A 21,117-nucleotide genomic window follows, 5' to 3' on the forward strand; every position below is an offset into this window, starting at 1 on the left:
ACGTCGTTTCCGACAGCAAAGAGGGTGGAAGTGGCCATGCTTTTGGGATGCTCCGGATCTTAGGTTATGTGGAACTGAGTCTCAGAGCGGATCATCCTCTTCACAGGGCACAAAGTGTCCCTTCATTCCCTCCTCTATCCTCTCCTTTGTGAGGAAGCCTGCAGTCTCCAAAGGGCCCCACTCCCTCCCTCAGACTCATCACAAGCCTAAATGGACCCCCTGTCTTAAGCCCTAGGTCCAAGCCAGTTCAGAGCCTCAGCTGCACTTACTTAAACATCACAGGTACAAATAGACACACAAGCAAGTCCCAGATCCAGTGGTAGATGTCACATCAGTGACAGTGAAGAACAAGTACAATTCTGAAGTTTGAGTGGATTAATTATTCTACAGTGGATAATAGGGGTTTAGAAAATGTATACATATACCAAGTGTGTATTAGCACTACAGCCAGAATCACAGCTGTAATAAGTCAGCTGTCACTCTCTCTCACTCTCTCTCTCTCTCTCTCTCTCTCTCTCTCTCTCTCTCTCTCTCTCTCTCTCTCTCTCTCTCTCTCTCTCTCTCTCTCTCAATTTTCAATTCAAATCAAAGGAGCTTTATTGGCATGAGAAAACATACCTTACATTGCCAATTTATGCCAAAGCAAAAGTGGAACAAAACAATGTATGTACAATTAAATATTATAAATGTGTAAACAGAGCTGTGTTAAATTGCAACTTAGAGGGAAGACTATCTTACACATATACAAATTGTGCATTCTCTCTCTCTTGCATCCATGCCCCCCCCACACACACAGACTGTTCTGCATAGCCCTTTCCTGGCAGGTGGTATTTTGAAAAGCCCACCATGACAAAGAACAGACAGATCTATGGTCGAAAGCTCGAAACTAAAAAGAGAAAGAGAAGAAAGTGTGGAACAAATTAACACCACTACTCTAATTGCAAAATTGTTCATGCCTATTGTTCCAAATCTGGTAACACTTGGTGTAGTCTATTGTCTATTGCATGCAATGTGGGATTTTTCCTGGCATCATTTCAGCAGTAAAAATTGAAAGAAAAAACATTTCTTCATCTCTCCCAGACTCATTTTGACACCACCGTGTTTGCCTGTTTTGTATTATTGAAACATTTAAACTGGCACATTTTACCGAGGCATGTTTGAGCTCGGAAACACTGACCCCTAGTGGTGACACCGCTGGCATGAAGTCTTGTGCGGAACCTTCTTTAGGCTTTTCTGGCGGACTTGTAAATCAGCAGGACCGGAAACAACCAGTGTTGCCATGTCTGCTTATTGTAAGCGACTTTGGGCTTGTTTATCTGTACAAGTTACTTGTAAATATTGTTTAGTAGCGGTTGCGTTTTTTTGGGCTTGCTTCTTATTTTGGGCTTGCTTCCTAAATGCTGTTTAAAACAGTGTTTTTCAAATATTCTCTTGTCAAGGATCCCCCTCTCGCCATCTTTTTGTGACCCCTGTACCAGATTAGTGTTAAAATGTTTCAAAAACATATTCAAAATGTTTCACTTATTTTCAAGATTATTTTTTTGACAACGCGTCACATCGTGACGCGCTGTGAGGTTGTAGATCTGCTATTTTCAAATATCCGACGCTCATGTGGCCCAGTGCCATAGAAGGCTCTGATGTGGCCTAGTCGCTTGGGCTTGTTGGGCATAGACCCAGTTGCTTATTCTGTCGCAATATCTGGCAACACTGAACAGGGTGGATGTTCCAATGCTAATGTTTTGGTATTTTGTTCTCCTTTATTTGCCAATACAGTGACGCGTGGTTCTATTAATTAACTATACACTGGACTTAGCATTGGCTATAATTCAGTTGGGTTATATTTTGTACCAGTGGTGGTTATTTTGTCAAGGTCGTTGGCTATTAAACAGTTGTTCGGTTCTCGGCCTGGTTTGCTAGTTAGCGTTTAATAATCGTAACCGGAAGCCTCACCCCAAAACACGCTAGCCCCCATCTTTTTCGCGGACCAGCGGTTATTGTATTCTTGTATCTGTGTCACTGAAGATAAGGTTAGAAATAAGCTTAGGTTTTGGCACGGTTTTACCGAGGTAACGTTTAGGAATAAGGTTAGGTTTAGGCATAGTTTACTACTGAGATTACGTTCAGGAATACCAGGTGAATACCGCCGGATTTGTCCCGGGGCGACTGTGTTTTGGGGCGAGCGTTTTGGTGTTATAATAATGGCTTCTCGAAAACAGAAGCGAGTTGTGAGATACGTAGAGGAGGGAAGTCTGTTGAAGTTGAAGTCGTACCTGCGTAAACACTCAGAGTTGGACGTCAACTTCTCTCACAACAAAAAGCAGAGAAGCCCGTTGCACCTGGCCTGTAAACTGGGTGACGACGCCGTCCTTCGACTTTTGTTAAAGCACGGAGCTGACGTCCTTCAGAAGGATCTGAAAGGAGATACACCTTTACACCTTGCAGCCAACAGAGCACTTAAACATGGGAAAAGAGGTGAAGGGACTACTACACTACACAGTACAATCCAGAGTGTGATGTGAACTTATTTAATGATTAAAACGTTATGTTAACCTAACTGTATGGTAGGTAGGAGTTTGTTCAGTGGTGGAAAAAGTTTTCTGACTTAAGTAAAAATATCAATACTGTCTGCAATGTAGAAATACTCTGTTAGTAAGTAAAAGTAAGTAAAAGTCCGGAATTCAAAGTTTGCTGGCTCTTAACTACCCCACAACATTCCATTGCTATATACTCCTTAATGTGACTTTGTTTTACTTTTCCATTCTTAAGCCTATGATGAGCTGGTTGTGCCTTTACGAAATAATTGCCCAGAAGCTATGGATATGTGTAATAATGCTGGAATTACCCCGAAAGACCTCTTACTGTGGATGAGAGATGAAAAGGTAACCCAGTTTCAAATGAATTAAAACTGATGTATGATATAGACTATGAGGACTTGTCTGGAATTACACGGTTGCCAGACAAAAACATACATAGATTTTATATTAATAATGTATTGTTCATGTAATTATAGCCTGCTGCAACTAGTAGGAATGCTGCACCTGCTTCAGACCAAGAGAAGGAATGGAGGGAGAAGCTCTTTGGGGAGTGTGAAGATGAGTTCTTTGAAACCTTTGGGGTGTATGATGGTAAGTAGAAAATACATTAAAAAATATATATATTTAAATAATATGTTTCTAAACAGTGCTGTTTTGAACCAAATCCTGAATATGTGTTAATTTTGCGGTCTTTGTTTTGCAGATGATGATTTCCTTCCAGTTGATGACGATGAGGAGGACTTCGGGGACTGGGCTGATAAAATCAGAAGAGAGTATTTTGCTGAAAAGCATGCTGAAGCTCAAAGACTGGCAGCATCAGCTTCAGGATGGAAAAGGACTAAAAGTACGAAGGAGGCAGAAGAGGAGGAGAGAAGCCGGAAGGAGCTGACAGAGAAGCTGCAGAGGGAGCATGAAGAGTACCTGTCTCGTGCAGCACGTAAAGAGGAAGAGACCCGACGGGGCAAGAAGCAACGTTATGAGGAGAGATGCGCCGCTACTTTCCAAAACAGTGCATCGGCAGAAAACACAAAGCTGAGCTATAGTGACATCCCATGGCCAGCCCCACGAGGCACAGTGCAAGAAATGGTGGATGTGATGTTGCATGGTGCCAACCGGAAGGATGTGCCCGTATTCCGGAAAGTGCTCAAGCGGCAACAGACGCTGTGGCACCCAGATAGGTTTGCCCAGCGCTGTGGAGCCCGACTGGCAGAAAATGACAAGCAGAAGATTCTAGACACAGTCACTGCCCTTTCACAGGAGCTGAACAGACTGTCTCAGAGTCTGAAGTAGAGTCAGACCGACATCTGGCCTAATCCACTATTTGACCTTTGACGACATCCTTATCGGCAATTATGCCAACGATGTGTGGAAAACGTTCACATTTAACTGTAAAGATATATATTAAATCCTTGGTATCTTGATAATGTAATTATAACTGAGTGGTTTGTGCTTTGTCTTTCTGTTCATTAATGTATTTATTTACCACTTATTTTGTTTGAGATTATTTTGTTTAGTTTGAGGAAGCAAATGGTATAGGCTTGCAGAGGTTTATGCTTCTTATTTACATCATTTCCACAGAAGTTTATTTTCCTACTGTTTTTTTCCTACACATTTTTGAAATCTACTCTTTTCTTAAATGGTATTATTATGAAGCCCACCTTCCTCAAAGTTATTTTGAAGCTTACGAAAATCCTTCATCTCAGTTCCAAAGGCTGTAATGGCACTAACTGAAGAGAATATAATACCTAGCATCAATTTAAAGACACCGTCATTGCATGAGGCTTTTCAAAAGTGTGTCATTAAAATACATGGATATTTAAAACTGCTATACCAATATATAAAATATGCTACTTTAAAACAGCTGAGCAGTGAGTCAGTGAATAAATCACATCAGATAAACTCTCACACAAAGGAAGGGCAGATGGTCGGCCTGGTTTTAGCGATGGAACAGAATATATTAGTGGATGCAACGGTTGCCATGTTTGATATTACCACCCACTTCTAGAATAATTTCAGAATTATATAAATTCAGAATTATATAGAAAACTTCTAACATTGTGTTCACCTGAATGTTACTATAGTATACATCTTGTGTGATTGATGTAAATATTTTTGCAGGCTGGTGATGAGATATTATAGGCTGTTCATTATGCTACACATTGCATTCATTTATATTTCCCAGATGGTTATAGTTTGGTAATGTATACCTAATTCGTACCAGAAAAGAGATAATCATTATAGGAATATTTGAATAGCCACTTGAGTTTGTATTTGAAGAAGAATGAATAAATTGACACCAAGACATGGGTGGGTTCTGCTAGTGTTCTGCTAGTGTGATTTCCCCGGCGATTAATATAATTATATAATATATATATAATGTAAAGATCTAGGAAGTTATTGATTGCTGTACATTTCAAACAAGGAAAACTGGAACATTTCTCCTATACGGCAAAAGGTCGGTCTACGAGTCAGGCGCACTCATTTACGTATAGAGCAATATCTGGCAACCCAAAGACGCAATCTGTGTCAATTGCCGGGGCGACGTAGCAGCCCAGTGCGAATCTAAAGGCCGTAGCCTATTTCTGATTATCGCCTTTAAACGTACTTTAGATGAATCTGCCTTATTGCCTAAACCGTTCAGTTATTATACAACATTTAGCCGTTTCTAATGTAGTTTTGACCGACCAGTTAGTATCGCGTTGTTACAGTCTTTTCTGCAATACGGTGACAGGTGTTCAAGGTATAGCCTGCAGCAGGATGACGGTTTGCGTGGAGCTCTTTGGATGGAATAGGTGCATTAAGGAGGTTTCGGCCTTTGTTTCCACGTTATTTATGCCGTAGAGATTAAAACGTCTTCTTGGAAGGAACGCGAGCTTAAAGCATAAGCTTACAGTGCGATCATGTCTAGACTGACAATGTCACAACCGATCCTTTGAAAAATCATCTTTATTTACTGACATTAATTCATCATCGGGATTGTTAGTTGGTTAAGAGGTTGGTGTAGTGTGATGATGATGATGGCATATTCTTATTAGTGTTACATCGCTCGATGTCTAACGGATATTAGACGAATTAAGGCCGGGTGGGGAGGTGGATATAGCCTACAGATAAGATGGTGTTCCGAAGTGAGGAGATGTGCTTGGCGCAATTGTTCCTGCAGTCCGGCTCTGAATATGACTGCATCAGTGAGCTGGGAGAAATGGGACTGGTCGAGTTCCGAGATGTAAGTATGTAGGCAGTGGTGGTAAAAGTACTGGCATTTTTTACTTAAGTAAAAGTATCAATCCTGCAATGTAGAAATACTCTGTTACAAGTAAAAGGAATACAACATTTACTTGAGTAAAGGTGCAAAAGTATTGATATCAAAATGTACTTAAAGTACCAAAAGTAGAAAGTATAGCCTACTCATTATGCAGAATGTCCAATTTCAAATCTTTTGAAAATAGCAAGATCTACAAGTTCACAATGCATCATATTGCAAGGCATTGTGAGCTTGTAGATCTGCTATTTTCAAAAGATTTGTCGAAATGTATAGGGTTGATGTATGTTTTGTAATAATAATCAAAATATACTGTAACTAGTAATTGAAGTTTCCCAAAAAATTGTAGTGGAGTAAAAGTACAATTTTTGCCTCTGAGATGATGAGTAGAAGTAAAAATACTGAGAATTGGAAAATACTCCAGTAAAGTAAAAACACCTCAAACTTGTACTTAAGTACAGTACTTGAGTAAATGTACTTAATTACTTTACAGCACTGAGTATAGGCTACTGAACTGAACTAACTGCCAATACACAGTGAAATTCGCAGTGGTCATTTAACTCTGAACTCTTACATTTGTACATTTGGAGTGACTGATGGATAAATGAACACTGGGGATTTTTACTGTGTAGCCCAATAAACTGTCTGTTTAAAATTCTTTGTCTTGTATTTTTAAAGCAGCAAAATAAATGGTTATAGTCTTTGTTTCTGCATGCAATGCATGCATGTACGTGCTAATTAGAGCTGCCTTAAATATGCCTGAATGTCCCAATATAGGCCGCCTACTCCATTTAGATATCACTAGGGTAAAAGTAGAACACTACCAAAACTGTAGCTATTTGCACGTGGTAACCATCAGCCCAATGTTAACCCTAACTCTCAACTCTAACCCTAACATGGGAACATAGGACCCTGGGAATATAGGGATGACCCTGTGGTAATAATAATAATAATAATAATAATAATCGTCATTTTAATTTACTTTATTTAGACAGGCAATCATCTCAAGTCTGAGGTCTCATTCTCCAGAGAGACCTGCAGACTTGCGATGTGCATGCAATATGTCAATAAAGAACTCAATAAAAAAGAACAGCAGCAACTATCACACAAAATCATGTGTGGGACGTGTTCGGCTGAATGAAGTATGTCAGTGGGTGGCATTAACTTACCAACAGTTGACTTAGTGCCTGCTGTCAAAAGTGCTAAAGAATGCAGCCACCTTTCATGACCTCGATCAGGTATTATTGGCGAATGTTCTTATTTGCACAGTGACTATAATGCTTCTCTGGTTACAGCTCAACCCAAGTGTCAGCTCATTCCAGCGCCGCTTTGTCAGCGAAATCAAAAGGTGCGAGGAGATGGAGAGAATTCTGGGTAAGACAATTGGAACGGACCACTATATATCTGGATGAAAGGTCATCTGGACATTGAATAGCTGATGGGCTAGTTTTGCTAGTGCCAACAGACTGACCACATCTCTGATTATGATATAGTGAAACTAATCTTTTAGCCTAATAATTCTAACTTGTTCTGATGTTTAATTGAGCTATCATAACAAGATGATCTTTGATGGATTTTGATTTTGATTATTTCTTTCTATGACCAAGGCTACCTCTTAAGAGAGATCCGCAAGGCTAATATAGCTTTTCCAGAAGATGATGAAAGTCCAGTTGCTCCACCACCCAAACAAGTCCTTGAGATCATGGTAAATTGTCTGTGTTTACCTTTGTTTGAGTACATATGACATGCTAAGATATAATATGGTTTAAATGTGGCCAAATATGAACTACCATAACCAACCACATGCAGTGTTAAAGCTGCAATCCATAACTTTCATGTCCGACTAAGGATTCAATCTCGGTTTCCCCGTAAACCTTTGTTGTTGAGCTTTAACAGAGAGCTCTTTTGGGAAGTTGAGTTCTTTCATTTGAGTTTCATGCAATACCTCTTGTCAACCAGTAGTGATACCCTAGCACAGGATGTCTAGGTTATGTCTCAATAGAAGAGCAGGGAGACCACCTCTCCAATCACCGCAGCAGTTTTGTTAGTATTGTAGTAAATAAATAAGTAGCCTTGGGAACCAACAGTTCCAGAGCCATGTGACTCCTGGGGCAGGAGCCTATATCCTGTTTCTGTAGTGTGAGGCAGCTTCATGTACAAGTACCGTAGGCTACATCCCCCAGTCATGATGTACAAGTATACCCCCTGGACATGACGCCAGTATGTCACAGGGACTTACCCCCAATCCAACACTTGATGCTGAGTGTCAAGTAGTGTCAATTTGTATCTGCAACCTCCCTGTCTCAGGGCGGACACTCTAACCACAAGGCCACAAGCTGGTAATAGTTATATTGTGCTCTACCATAAACATTGGTTAAAATCATGCTTTATTCACACAAAAACAAGTTATGGGTTGGAACTTTAAGTTAGCATCATCATCCTTATCCTTTATTTAATCAGGTAAAATTATCAGTGAGATTACAACCTCTTTTCCAAGAGCAACCGGCCAAGAGAGCAGCTTAGAAAGGTTATCCGACTGGTAAGGTATGAGGCTAAAAGGTTATGTTGGATCTGCTGTGATTTTCAGGAGCAGCTTCAGAGGCTTGAGATGGAGCTTAGTGAGGTGACTAGGAACAAGGAGAAGCTGCAGAGGAATCTGTTGGAGCTCACCGAGTACACACACATGTTGAAGATCACACGGACCTTCGTACACAGCCGTTCAAGAGTGAGTTTGTTTATACAGCTACAGTTTAGGCCCGTTCATCTAGTTGACACCAACCATCTGTCACACACAATCCATACTCCGGTCTCAGATTGATCTGTTTTCATGTCAGGTGAGACTCAGCAACATGTGTCGTATTTGTTTTACTAGATGAGGTTGTAATAGAAAGCATCCTGTAGATAATTAATAGCACAGTCACAGTGTAGGTATTAAGCCTAATTTATGCTATTATATTCATATAGAACACGGTTTTCAAAAGAGTGGAAGATAGCCATATGGTATCTAGTCTAGAGAAGCTAAAGTCAATTACACCGTTTTAGACTTGGATATGTTAGATGCTTGTCATAAAGACTTGATAGAAATCTGATTATTCAAATGTGTTTCTTTTGATTTGTAGCATGAGGCTCTTGGTCCACAGTATGAAGAATTTCCCACTATGGAGACAGACTCTGTGACTGGATGCACTGGCATGCAAAGACTAGGAGCCAAGCTGGGGTGAGTTACAGTATGCTTGATTTATATTTGGTTTGCGCATCGTGTCGCCCACCAAAATAGGCAATCTACAAGCTCACAAAGCGCCACATTGAGACGTGTTGTGAGCTTGTAGACCTTGAGTGTGTGACACTGCCGCGCAACTTCGGATAAATTCGGCTTTATAGTATCAGAGAATGTTACACTATATAAGATTACTGACATCACTGACGTAACCATGATATGAATCTGGACTCATGTTGAACTCTCTTGGCCATAGATTTGTATCAGGACTTATCCTGCGGGTAAAGATGGAGGCCTTTGAGCGGATGCTGTGGAGAGTCTGTAAAGGCTACACCATCCTCAGCTATGCCGAAATGGATGAGAACCTCACTGATTTGGACACTGTGAGTTGATTAACACAACTATTATGGACATGATATGATGAGACATGCTATCCACAGAAATGTAGTATATAAGTAATAACATATCTATTATTCTAGGGTGAGATCAACACAAGCGTTGTGTTTCTCATCTCATTCTGGGGTGATCAGATTGGCCAAAAGGTTCAAAAGATCTGTGACTGGTAAGTTTGTTAGCATACACTAACTTAATCTGAGAATACATGATTAATATCAGATGCCTCATGTACTTCACCCTCTCGATACCATAGTTTCATAATATTTCACATCATTGTGTGCTTGGTTATCCCTCAGTTACCACTGTCATCTTTACCCTCACCCCGAGAATGACGAGGAGAGAGCGGATGTGATGGATAGCCTAAGAACACGCATGCAAGACCTTAACAATGTAGGACTTTGATAAACCTAAAACTACCATAGTACTAAAAGTGCATTACAGAAAACTCTTAACATGCAATCAATACTTCCTCCATACAGACATATATAAACATGGTTGTATAATAAAAGCTCCCTCCTCCAGGTGCTGCACCGTACAGAGGACTACTTAAAGCAGGTGCTGCAGAAGGCCTCTGAGTCAGCCTTTACATGGGTTGTGCAGGTGAAAAAGATGAAGGCTATTTATCACATACTCAACCTCTGCAGCTTTGATGTCACCAACAAGTGTCTAATAGCAGAAGTATGGTGTCCTGTTAATGACCTGGCGAACCTGCGCGGGGCACTAGAGGAGGGTTCGGTGAGTTTGCTAAAACATTCATTAACCACTTTTTGTGACTAAATGGCTCTGCAAGAGGTTAAACTGTCTATAAGAGGTGTGTGTGTGTGTGTGTGTGTGTGTGTGTGTGTCTGTGTGTGTGTGTCTTTTTTTTTTTGGTCTGTCTGTCTGTCTGTCTGTCTGTCTGTCTGTCCGGAGCTAATCTAAACTGCCTTGAGGTTTGTGCAAAAGGGTTTAGTACATTGTTTCAATTATGTGAAAAATGGAGATAACATGTACCACTGCAGGAATTTCATGGTCACTGTGCCCCCGTATTTTGGGAAATAAACAGCTCTTTGTTTATGTATGTATGTATGCATGTTTGTATTTATCTCATACTCTGAATTTTAAATAAAATCATCCTTACCCATTAAGTAATTTAAATTCATAATTTCCTTGGACTTACAACTATAGTTTTATTTGATGGCCTTGCTGCAATGGCATTTGACCTTGGTGACCTCAAAACATTTCCAAAACCAAAGATCAGGTTGCCTTGCCCCTAAAAAAAAATGTCGTCAATGATGAAATTCCAGTCATGAGCTCCACTCGTTTCTTTCTTCTTGAACTGTACTTTTACAATGGAAGTCAGTTTGGCTCGGCTTGGGCTGAAACGGTGCCCAAAAATAGTCAATCTACAAGCTCACAACCCCTCGCATCACGACACATTGTGAGCTTGTAGATTGGCTATTTTTGCTGTTTTTGAAAACATATTACAATTATTTTCATTTTCTTTATTTTTTTTAAACATGATAATAGTTATTGATGACATGACATTGATGATATGAGTTATTCATCCTTATCATTTTTGTTCCTACCTTTTCAGAGAAAAGGTGAGGCAACTGTACCGTCCTTTGTGAACCGGATCCCTAGTAATGACACTCCGCCCACCTTGTTGAGAACCAACAAATTCACTTCTGGCTTCCAGAGCATCGTGGAGGCATATGGGGTTGGAGACTACAGGGAGGCCAGCCCAGGTATGAACAGATGCATGTCCCCGTATATATACAATTTGATGGTCTTATGTACCCGATGTCTCCAATCTCCTCAAGGGGCCCAGACGTTTTTCATATGTTTTTGGTTTTACTGCAGGTTTGCGATAGCTTAGATACAAGTGTGTTTAATCCTTTTTCTCATATTGGCAGCTCCGTACACCATCATCACATTCCCTTTCCTGTTTGCTGTTATGTTTGGGGATCTGGGACATGGGCTGGTCATGGCTCTCTTTGGCCTGTATATGGTGCTGACAGAGAAGGGACACAGAAAAAAAAGATCCAGTAACGAGGTAGAAGATCTGTGGTCATTTGTATGATCATGATGACATGATTTTTTATTATTTATTATTCCCTGGAATGACAACATTCTACTGTATCTGGGTTAAGATTTGGATCATGTTCTTCGAGGGACGTTATATCATCCTGATGATGGGGCTCTTCTCTGTGTACACTGGGCTGATCTACAACGACTGTTTTTCAAAGTCCCTCAACATATTTGGCTCTGGTTGGAGTGTCAGGGCTATGTTCATAAACCAGCAATGGACGTGAGTATAGTCTATTCAATAGAAACATGCTCAGACATGCAAAGCAATTATGCATGTTATAGGACAATAAAAGTGGTCTGGAATATTTATCCCATTGTGTTACAGTACCGTACACAGTATACAGCTGACCATTTTTCAAAGCATACTGTAGTTTTTGTTATTGTTGTAATTTTTGATTGACCTGACTCCCTGACTTGTTTTTATTCATGCTATCAGGTGATAAGCTCTCTTTACAATTCTCAGTTCCTCTGGCTGATATTTATGTCCACGTGACAAAGTCATGAACATTTGAATTTCGTTTCTAAAACGATCTTTTCTTTAGAGACACATTTAGAAACACTTTTGAAATCTGCACTTTAAGCTGCATTAAATGATGTCAAAACTTTGACATAAAATAAAGGCAACAAAAATGTATGTTGTATTACCTGTCTCAAGCGAGTTTCAATACTATGCAAGTTGATTTTAATTTCATACTGAAATGAATTGAAACCATTGGCTTCCTCAAAAACTCCAGCTACGATAGGCATTGGAAGATAGTCAGCAGTAATGTAATGTGTATACCATGAGTCATAGTCAATACTTTGCTTTAAGTTGTCAGGTCCTTTATGTTGTATCTTGTATTTATATATGTTCCAAAATCTTCGCTAATTACATTAATACTTTCGTGTTATATTGCAGAAATGAAACCCTCCAAACAAATGCATTGCTCACTCTTGACCCCAATGTCAGTGGTGTGTTCAATGGACCCTACCCATTTGGCATTGATCCTGTGAGTATACCCAGATATTAACAATAGAATTAGTGTCTGGTGCTGTATTTTTTTGTGAATTATAATGTTGTTGTGTGTTTCCAATTTTCTGACAGATATGGAACATGGCAGTGAATCGCTTGTCCTTCCTCAACTCGTACAAGATGAAGATGTCTGTCATAATTGGTGTCATACACATGAGCTTTGGAGTGGTGCTAAGTGTCTTCAATCACCTGTGAGTGAATGAATGAATGAATGAATGAATGAATTCATGATAGTGTTATAGTAGACCCGTCTACGGATTCACGAAGTCCAGTAGACAGGTTACTACATGTGTTCTCTCCCTCTAGGCATTTCCGGCAGAAGTTTAATGTCTACCTGCTATTTCTTCCTGAGCTGCTTTTCCTGCTGTGTCTCTTTGGCTACCTGGTCTGCATGATTCTGTACAAGTGGGTAGCATTTGGCGCACGTGACTCCCGGCTGGCCCCTAGCATCCTCATCCACTTCATCAACATGTTCCTAATGCAGGGAGCAGATGTTACTCCACTCTATCCAGGACAGGTTTGTGTTGAATTGACTGTTGAGGATACATACCATGTCAAATATGAAAGGTCATACCGATAACATTTTTATGTAGTCATCCTTTTTTTTAAAGGGTCTGGTCCAAAATGATCGGTTTTGTTTACCTTTGTAAGCTGATGGCCGCCTTTATCCATGTGCTCCCGTTTTCGGACCACAACGGAGGCTTTTTGTGTTATTCTTATAGCATATCTTTTGACTGTACTACATGTACTGTTAACAAACGTGTTAATAAAGTATTCAATCAATCAATCAATCAATCAATTCGTTGGGAAAGGTACTTTTTCACCCTAAACAAATATTTGGAGGCGTCACATCTGCATAGTTGTTCCTTACAGATGTGAGTCAGGGAATTAAGGAAGTAAGAAATCTTATGCAACAGAGAGAATGCGCCAATCTAGTGGCTGAGTGTTGCCTTTTTCCCCTTTAATTAGTTATCAACATGGCATACATTTGATCACTGTGTGTGTGTGTGTGTGTGTGTGTGTGTGTGTGTGTGTGTGTGTGTGTGTGTGTGTGTGTGTGTGTGTGTGTGTGTGTGTGTGTGTGTGTGTGTGTGTGTGTGTGTGTGTGTGTGTGTGTGTGTGTGTGTGTGTGTGTGTGTATGTGTATGTGTGTGTGTGTGTGTGTTTTGACTCCCCAGACTGGACTGCAGATCTTTCTAGTGGTGGTAGCTATGCTGTCTGTTCCTGTGCTGTTGTTAGGAAAGCCTCTGTATCTCTACTGGTTGTACCGTGGAGGCAAAGGCCTACGCAGACGCAGAGTGAGTTTGTTAATACATGGGCTATGTTCAGATTTCTTCCCCTCTATCTCCGATTTTGGCCTTTCCAGACTGGAATCAGATTGGTTTGATCAAGTCTGAACAGCAAAAAACACATGGAAACAGATCTTTTGAAACAGATTTGAACCACATTCCTAGGTTGTTGAAAATGGAATCTGATTTCTAAAGATGTGTCTCAGTCTGGACATTCGGACACTGAAGCCTGATTTATGCATTGATGCACGATGGTGTCACTCGCCGAAAACACAATGCATCACATTGCAATGCATGCATAAAGCCTTAGTCACACATATGTGACATGCCTGTGGCATGTTTTGAGTTACTCAATGTGCAGTAATCACGTGATTATTAAAGCTATTGTCTTAACTCAGGGTTATGAGAGGGTAAGACGTGTGAGTGAAGATGACAATTCTACAGTACCATCCTATGAAGAAGATGAAGAAGAGGGACTTGATGATGAGAGCGGCAGAGAAACCATGCCCAAAGAGGTCAGGCATTTTTCTTTCTATCTATGCCAAATATTTTATTTAAGTCAAATCACATCTTAGCCCTTAATACTGAATTAGCCCGATGGGCAAGTATTTGTTTCCAGAGGGCCATACTGACTTTGATAAAGGGAGCGAAGGGCCACACATTGGACGTGGCAGGCATTTGGTAGACATGTCAGACTACTTTACAATAGGGTCTACAAAACGTTGACGTTTATTACTATTATTATTATTATTATGTATTATTATTATTCCCATTGCATTATGTTTTAAATATGGACCCAATGCAGACTGTTTCACCGTTACATTATCACCATTTAACATATGAGTACATACCAATGGAATATGGAACACAGGTACTGTATGCACTCAAATGGTAAATATGTATTACGGTACTATAAATTGGAGTAGAGTAATTTCCCTCAAAACAACATTAACATAACCTTTTAGAATATAGATTTTTCCGGGGGGTCATTTTGCTTTTCTTTGAGGGCTTTACGGGCCCTGAGTCAAAGGGCCGGGTCCGGCCCTTTGACCATCTCAACTTATGTTTCCATGTGTGATGTAGATATACCTTTTTTTTCCCAGTAATTTTCACTCAGTGTCTATATGCTTTTGTCTGTGTTGCAGTTTGACTTTGCAGATGTTCTCCTGCACCAGTCCATCCACACCATTGAGTACTGCTTGGGCTGTATCTCCAACACTGCGTCCTATCTGCGTCTCTGGGCCCTCAGCTTGGCCCATGCCCGTAAGTGCATTGTCAACAGTGTAGATATTTCCACACCCTACTCTGCTACGGTAGTAATTTGTTGTTGTGTGCTGTTGTTTTGTTTTTTAGAGCTGTCTGAGGTTTTGTGGTCCATGGTGATGCGCCTGGGTCTGAGGATCAGTACCAGAATAGGAGTGTTATTCTTGGTGCCTGTATTCGGCCTCTTTGCTACTCTTACCGTGTCCATCCTACTAGTCATGGAGGGCCTGTCAGCCTTTCTCCATGCTCTCCGCCTCCACTGGTGAGTACCGCCTCATGTCCATGAAACTGAAAGTCAGGTTTCACCTCTACAAGTTAGTGTAGGTTTATTAACAACTTTCAACCTGGCGTCCCAATTATGGACACATCATTATAGGCAATACAGACCAGAATGCTGCTCCCATTGTGGGTTTTTGCTTTATTGGTGGTAACGTTTCGAGCCGGGAGGCGCTTCCTCAGACCTTACTTACTTACTTCATGTTGAATTTTTTGATCCAGCACCCAGCCCAGCAGGATAGGATGGGACCTTTTTCACATCATTACAGGCTAAATGTTTTTTAATTTTACTTTTTGCTTTTCTTTTGTGAAAATGTAAAAACAGCACATCGGCAAGCTCACAACGCGTCGCAATTGTGATATGTTGTTTTCGCTATTCGACGTATGACAAAGAATAGGGCTTAAGTAGTTAACAAGCTTGTGTACAGTGAATTGCTAAAAAGGAAAAATGTAAATTTCAGGGTGGAGTTCCAGAACAAATTCTACCATGGGACAGGTGTCAAGTTTGTCCCCTTCGACTTCTCCCTGCTGCCCTCCGTATTTGAGCAAGATGGCTTACTGTAACAAAGGGACTCAGCTGTACTGAACGTGCGTGGGAAATTGATGACTTTTATAAATTAAGAAGGATGCTGAAGGTTTGAGCAATGCACACTGTGATAATGACAACAGATAAAAACTCATTATTATAGCAATGTTTTTCCACCATGACAATGTTTAAACTATATATTATTGGCTGCACTGACTGCCTTACATGATTGCCACCGTATCCAGCAAACCTCTGAAAACACTGGGGTTCAAAATTCTTAATCTATGAATTATCTCATTTTGTAGGTACAGTATATGCTATACACTATTGGTTAATCCATAATTGGGCAAATTCTAACATTTGATTTGCTTTGTGCTGTGTAAAATAGTTTTTGTAATATTTATTACTTAATATTTCCAATTAACATATGTTCGGGGCAATACAAATATGTTACAACAGTACACTTCATATCACGCTTCCTGATTTTGAGTGCCATATAGATTAGCTCCTGATGACAAGTGAACAGCTGAGGGGTTGTGAAGTTATTCAATGCTGCTTATTTATGTGATGAAGATACTTGTTGGCAAAGATCATCAAAGTTCCTCTGATAAATGTTGTTACTAATATTAAGGAAAGAGAAAAAAGACATCACAACAACCTTTTAGTGAAAAATACTGTCACAACGCACTTTTCAAAGAACAATGTAGAAATGATTGTACAAGAGAAAATAAATCAGAAATTTCAGCAATGACTGTGATGATGCCAAATGAAAATAATCTTCAATTGTTAGCTGTTTACTTTAATTTAATGCTTATTTAAAAAAGAACCTCCCCTGCAATAAATAGGGAAATGTTCCTGAAAAAGTCAAGATGCCATAGTTCTTTCTTCAGACATGATACTGCTTTTAGCATATTTTGGTGATGATTGGTTAAATTATAATTATTTAGGCCTAAATTGTTGTCAGTATAAGGCTCTAATCCTATTTTACCATTTTTGTGTTGGATAAAGGTTGCAAGAAATGCCAGCAAATAAAATGTTTATGCTCAAAGATATATCTTATTTCCTGTTTCCCTCTAAATCTAATTAAATAATCTACAGTATGTTTTCATGTTTACTGACTGAGACACTTGCTGTCAGCAATAAAACTAAGCTACACAGGTGGGGAAAAGAAAAGAATAAAGGAAAGATTCATAATGGCTGGACTTTTTTGACCAATGCGATGTGAACACACAAACAAACGAACAAACATGGGATATACAGTACTATACACTGGTCTACTACGGTTAGACATCAAAATAGGAGATTGGTGGCACAAATATATAATTAAAAAAAACATTGACCCTATTTTACACATGCCTGATAATATATTAAAAACACACACGCGCACGCGCATACACACACACACACACACACACACATCTCAGTATTTAAGTACGTTAACATCTTTACTACTACGTTTAAACTTTGCAACAGAAATAATGCTAGTATTGCCCTCCAAAAAATGCCATCCAGGTATAACAATATAACAAATGTCGCTACTGACCACATTAACTACAAACCATAAAACCTTATTTTAACCAAAGGGTATGGTAGAGTATGCTAATACAATATTAACCAGTACATTTGCAGTGGTTGGAGGTGGTTAACCGAATCTACCATTGAGAAATGTAGACCTTGTTATCGGGTAGGACTAGTTCACAATGTCAATTCAATAATTTGAAGAAGATGGCACACACAAGATGGCTAGTCTAACATGCTTGTCATTGTGAAGTACTATGAATTTTGAAACAAGTGATAACCTAGTCTGTCCATCGTCGTTTGTCTAATTTTCTGTACTTTTACTTCTGCTCCACTAAATATCAGAGGCAAATATTGTAGTTTTACTCCACTACAGTTATGTGAAAACTTAAGTTACTCTTTGTAGATTTTGATTATCATTACAAAACATACATTAACTACTTGAGCGTTGAGCCCAATGTACATTTCGTCCATTTGAAAATAGCCGATCTACAAGCTCACAATGCCTTCATGATGCGACACATTGTGAGCTTGTAGATCTGCTATTTTCATTTTGATACCAATGACCACCCTGAGAAGCACTTGGAATTGAAGGCATTAGATTTAGTTTGACTCAGATACATATTGTGAAAATAGCTGATTTGTGACCAGTTTTTATAGTTTAGGTTGTTGATAACATTTTTATTAAAAATGTCTTAAAAGTCCTTAAATTGTCACTTCACTGTCATCTGGGGACCCCGCCAAAATCATGTGGGGATCCCCCTGGGGTCCCGACCCACAGGTTGAGAACCACTGGCCTAGCAGGGTGCTCATCATGAGCCTCATGGCCTTGTTGTCGGCACGCCTGCGTGGTTGTTAAAAGTGATGGGGTCATGCCATGGTTTGTGTAATTTGTGAGCATACGTGCTGTTTAGAGAGATGCTAGGTTTGATTGCATTTGTGGTCCAAGGTCACTGTCACCTCACAGCCGTCCCATTCTCAGGAACAGATATCTCGGGAACGCCTAGCTGGAGGGAATTCTATTACATCTAACGTTCACTTGGACTCATGGATGAACTAATTCGAATTTGGTTGCCAACTAATGTTTCTCAACTCTACCAAACTGTAGATACTGTAGGCTTCTCTTACTCCGTCACATCCAGCAGTTTTGGTGCTTTAATGGATTTGTTTGCCGATCAATTGTACTGTTTCACACAGGTTACAGATGATTTCCCAATGCAAGAGAGCAAGGTCTCAAAACAGAACACAACACACTGTGTTGTTATGTCTGATTTTCATTGAAATCAAGAGGTTTGTCACTCACTCATACAGGTACAAGCAGCGAAATGTTGGTGTGACATGGTCTGTTCAGGTTGATGGAGTTGTCCCTTAAATCATGATCACTATGTTAAGGTAAGATGTGCATTATTGTAGAGAACCTTTTTCTTCTCCAAGGTGATTGGTGTAGCTCCCCAATAGACCACAAGAGGGTGGTAGTGTTCCACAAATCTATATACAGAGGTTCAATGGGTTCTGTGTGCAGAGGTGTTTTATTCAAAATGTATATAATACTCATGTGTTTCTGATATGCATACCTGCCAACCTCAGACCGTCCGAAAAAAGGAGCTCTTGACCACGTGGGCGTCCCCCCCCCCCCCCAGGACATTTAATTTTCAGTTTTCTGGTGGATTTTGTGTTTTTACACTTTTATCAGCCTTTACTTACATAGGATCCATTAAAAAAGTTAAAAGTAGCAATAAAATAGCCATATTTAATAATAACCACTAGCCTAATTACTTAAAAATGACTATCTCTTTAAAATTGCATTGGACTGGAGTTTATCCAGACATAAAGCGACAGTAAAAGAGTAATATTCCCATTCTCTCAGAGAGAGAAGAGAGTTTTTCTCCTGGTGAGTGAAAGCAGAAGGGTTGGCAGGTCTGGATATAGCCTTAATAATGTATTTGTTTTTATTTGTTAGATTATGTCAGTATATGCCCCTCTTTTCATTCTTCTACAATCGGCTTGTCAGATGCTCCGCTTCTCTTTCTTATTTCCCTCGCTATTATGCTCTATCCAGCTATCCATTGTCTATTTTTACTTGAGTTTCTTTGATATCACGCAGGCTCATTCATGTTCACCATATTTTGATACTACAATATCTTTGTGATTGACAGTAATAAGACTTGATATTGTGTATAGCATCTTGGTGATGATTGGTTAAAACTATTTATGTAGGCCTAAATTGTTGTCAGTATGAGGCTCTAATTCTATTTTACAAATTTTGTGTTGGATAAAGGTTGCAAGAAATGCCAGCAAATACAATTATTATGCTCAAATATATATATCATTTCCTGTTTCTCTCTAAATTGAATTCAATCTGTATGTTTTCATGTTTATTTACTGAATCTCTCTCTTATTACCCTCACTATAATGATCTACTCAGCTATCCCCTTATTTGCGTGTCTTTAATATCACAAAGGCTCAACTGGCTCATTCATGTTCACCATATTTTGTCTTCTAGTTTGTCCAATTTTCTGTTTGGATTGTCTTGACAACTCTGATGCAATGGGTCTGCTAGTAGCAGTGTACATATACTGTACATTGTGTCTTTTTCCTTTACATACCCAGAGACCTACAGTAAATCAGTCATGCATCTTATGAACATCCTTACTTGAAGGCAAGCTCCCTCCCGCCCAACACTGTTTTTCTGTCTCCCTCCCTTTTTCCCCCAGTATGACGACAGTTAGAGCTGAATGAAATGACCTTCCTTTAGACTCCTCCTATTCTGAGAGAGAGAGAGAGAGAGAGAGAGAGAGAGAGGGGCAAGGTGAATGAAAAAGAGGAAGTGTAGCTATAGCTACACACCTATCTCCATCCACATTGTAAAGACAATAGGGAGCAATGAGGGCATTATTCTCAACTAGTTTCCCATGGTAAGTAACCTCTTTATTACCTGCAGTTATACTGTGAAAAAAATGAAAAGTAAGCTTCAGATGTTGGAATTTGTAACTGTTACGGTGTGAACCTTCATGAGGTTAAATCTATGTAAAGATATTACACAATATATAGTGTTAAGCTAATAAGACATCTCTCAAAAACAACCTGCAGGTTTTTCTTAAGGTGAGTAACATGGCTCTCTTAATTAAAAAAGCAGGTTATTTCAGAACCTCAGAACACAAATGGGTCTGCATCTCATCTGACCCGCTTTGGGAATTGTGGGCCAGCTACTACAGTGTCTATTTCTAAAAGGGGTGTGTCTCTTGAGTGCTTAGTGCTCCTAATACTCTCAATGACAATTAGAATTTAAGGCATTCATCTGAAATCATGTGCAAAGAAAGCTTTCTTTTATTCTGACTGCTTATCTATAGGCAATGAGATTGTAGAAGGTGTCATGTACCCATCAGTATTTGTTTGTTTTGTTTCTTTGGGTGGCTTTAATCATTGACTCTTTAGGGATTCAAGTTAACATTTACCACTTAAATAGCTGATCTACAAACTTACAACGCTTTGCATCGTGATGAGTTGTGAGCTTGTAGATCTGCTATTTTCTAAAAGTTAAAGTGGTTAAGACACTAAGCAGGGTTTTAACACATTTAACACGTTCTACATGTATCTTATTTGGTCATGCTATGTTTAATCACTGGTATATTTAAATTGACAATTGGATTTTCAAAACAATTTTGAATGTTAATGCCTTTCTTTGTCTAATTTGTGTTAATTTGCTGCAGCCATTGCAGCTCATCCAGTTGTAACAAAAATAATACATTTTAACTGT

The 21,117-nt window shown here is 39.5% G+C and overlaps 2 protein-coding genes across 2 annotated transcripts; both read left to right on the top strand.

The window, feature by feature from the left end:
• The first annotated feature begins 1,712 nt into the window (after positions 1 to 1,712).
• Positions 1,713 to 3,963, top strand: nfkbil1 (nuclear factor of kappa light polypeptide gene enhancer in B-cells inhibitor-like 1). The gene is made up of 4 exons (XM_084046197.1): positions 1,713 to 2,472; positions 2,767 to 2,879; positions 3,011 to 3,125; positions 3,238 to 3,963. The coding sequence occupies exons 1-4, from the start codon at positions 2,199 to 2,201 to the stop codon at positions 3,822 to 3,824; spliced, it is 1,089 nt and encodes a 362-aa protein (XP_083902323.1). The 5' UTR covers positions 1,713 to 2,198; the 3' UTR covers positions 3,825 to 3,963.
• A 1,177-nt stretch (positions 3,964 to 5,140) lies between these two features.
• On the top strand, positions 5,141 to 16,879 carry atp6v0a2a (ATPase H+ transporting V0 subunit a2a). The gene is made up of 20 exons (XM_084046779.1): positions 5,141 to 5,757; positions 7,089 to 7,167; positions 7,401 to 7,498; positions 8,381 to 8,518; positions 8,913 to 9,010; positions 9,267 to 9,393; positions 9,490 to 9,572; positions 9,703 to 9,796; positions 9,929 to 10,141; positions 10,983 to 11,133; positions 11,302 to 11,441; positions 11,539 to 11,696; positions 12,375 to 12,465; positions 12,561 to 12,679; positions 12,795 to 13,005; positions 13,667 to 13,786; positions 14,176 to 14,292; positions 14,923 to 15,040; positions 15,131 to 15,302; positions 15,778 to 16,879. The coding sequence occupies exons 1-20, from the start codon at positions 5,647 to 5,649 to the stop codon at positions 15,878 to 15,880; spliced, it is 2,541 nt and encodes an 846-aa protein (XP_083902905.1). The 5' UTR covers positions 5,141 to 5,646; the 3' UTR covers positions 15,881 to 16,879.
• The last annotated feature ends 4,238 nt before the right edge of the window (positions 16,880 to 21,117 follow it).

This window comes from Gymnoscopelus microlampas (assembly GCF_963454915.1).
Source record: "Gymnoscopelus microlampas genome assembly, chromosome: 21".
Classification (NCBI taxonomy): Eukaryota; Metazoa; Chordata; class Actinopteri; order Myctophiformes; family Myctophidae; genus Gymnoscopelus; species Gymnoscopelus microlampas.

What these genes read in the sequence shown, in the direction of transcription:
- nfkbil1 (XM_084046197.1), top strand. Translation starts at nt 2,199, where the DNA reads ATGGCTTCTCGAAAACAGAAGCGAGTTGTGAGATACGTAGAGGAGGGA. An exon ending in ACTTAAACATGGGAAAAGAG is followed by an intron (nt 2,473 to 2,766) that starts GTGAAGGGACTA and finishes TCCATTCTTAAG; the next exon opens with CCTATGATGAGCTGGTTGTG. An exon ending in TGTGGATGAGAGATGAAAAG is followed by an intron (nt 2,880 to 3,010) that starts GTAACCCAGTTT and finishes ATGTAATTATAG; the next exon opens with CCTGCTGCAACTAGTAGGAA.
- atp6v0a2a (XM_084046779.1), top strand. Translation starts at nt 5,647, where the DNA reads ATGGTGTTCCGAAGTGAGGAGATGTGCTTGGCGCAATTGTTCCTGCAG. An exon ending in GGAGATGGAGAGAATTCTGG is followed by an intron (nt 7,168 to 7,400) that starts GTAAGACAATTG and finishes TCTATGACCAAG; the next exon opens with GCTACCTCTTAAGAGAGATC. An exon ending in ACCCATTTGGCATTGATCCT is followed by an intron (nt 12,466 to 12,560) that starts GTGAGTATACCC and finishes ATTTTCTGACAG; the next exon opens with ATATGGAACATGGCAGTGAA.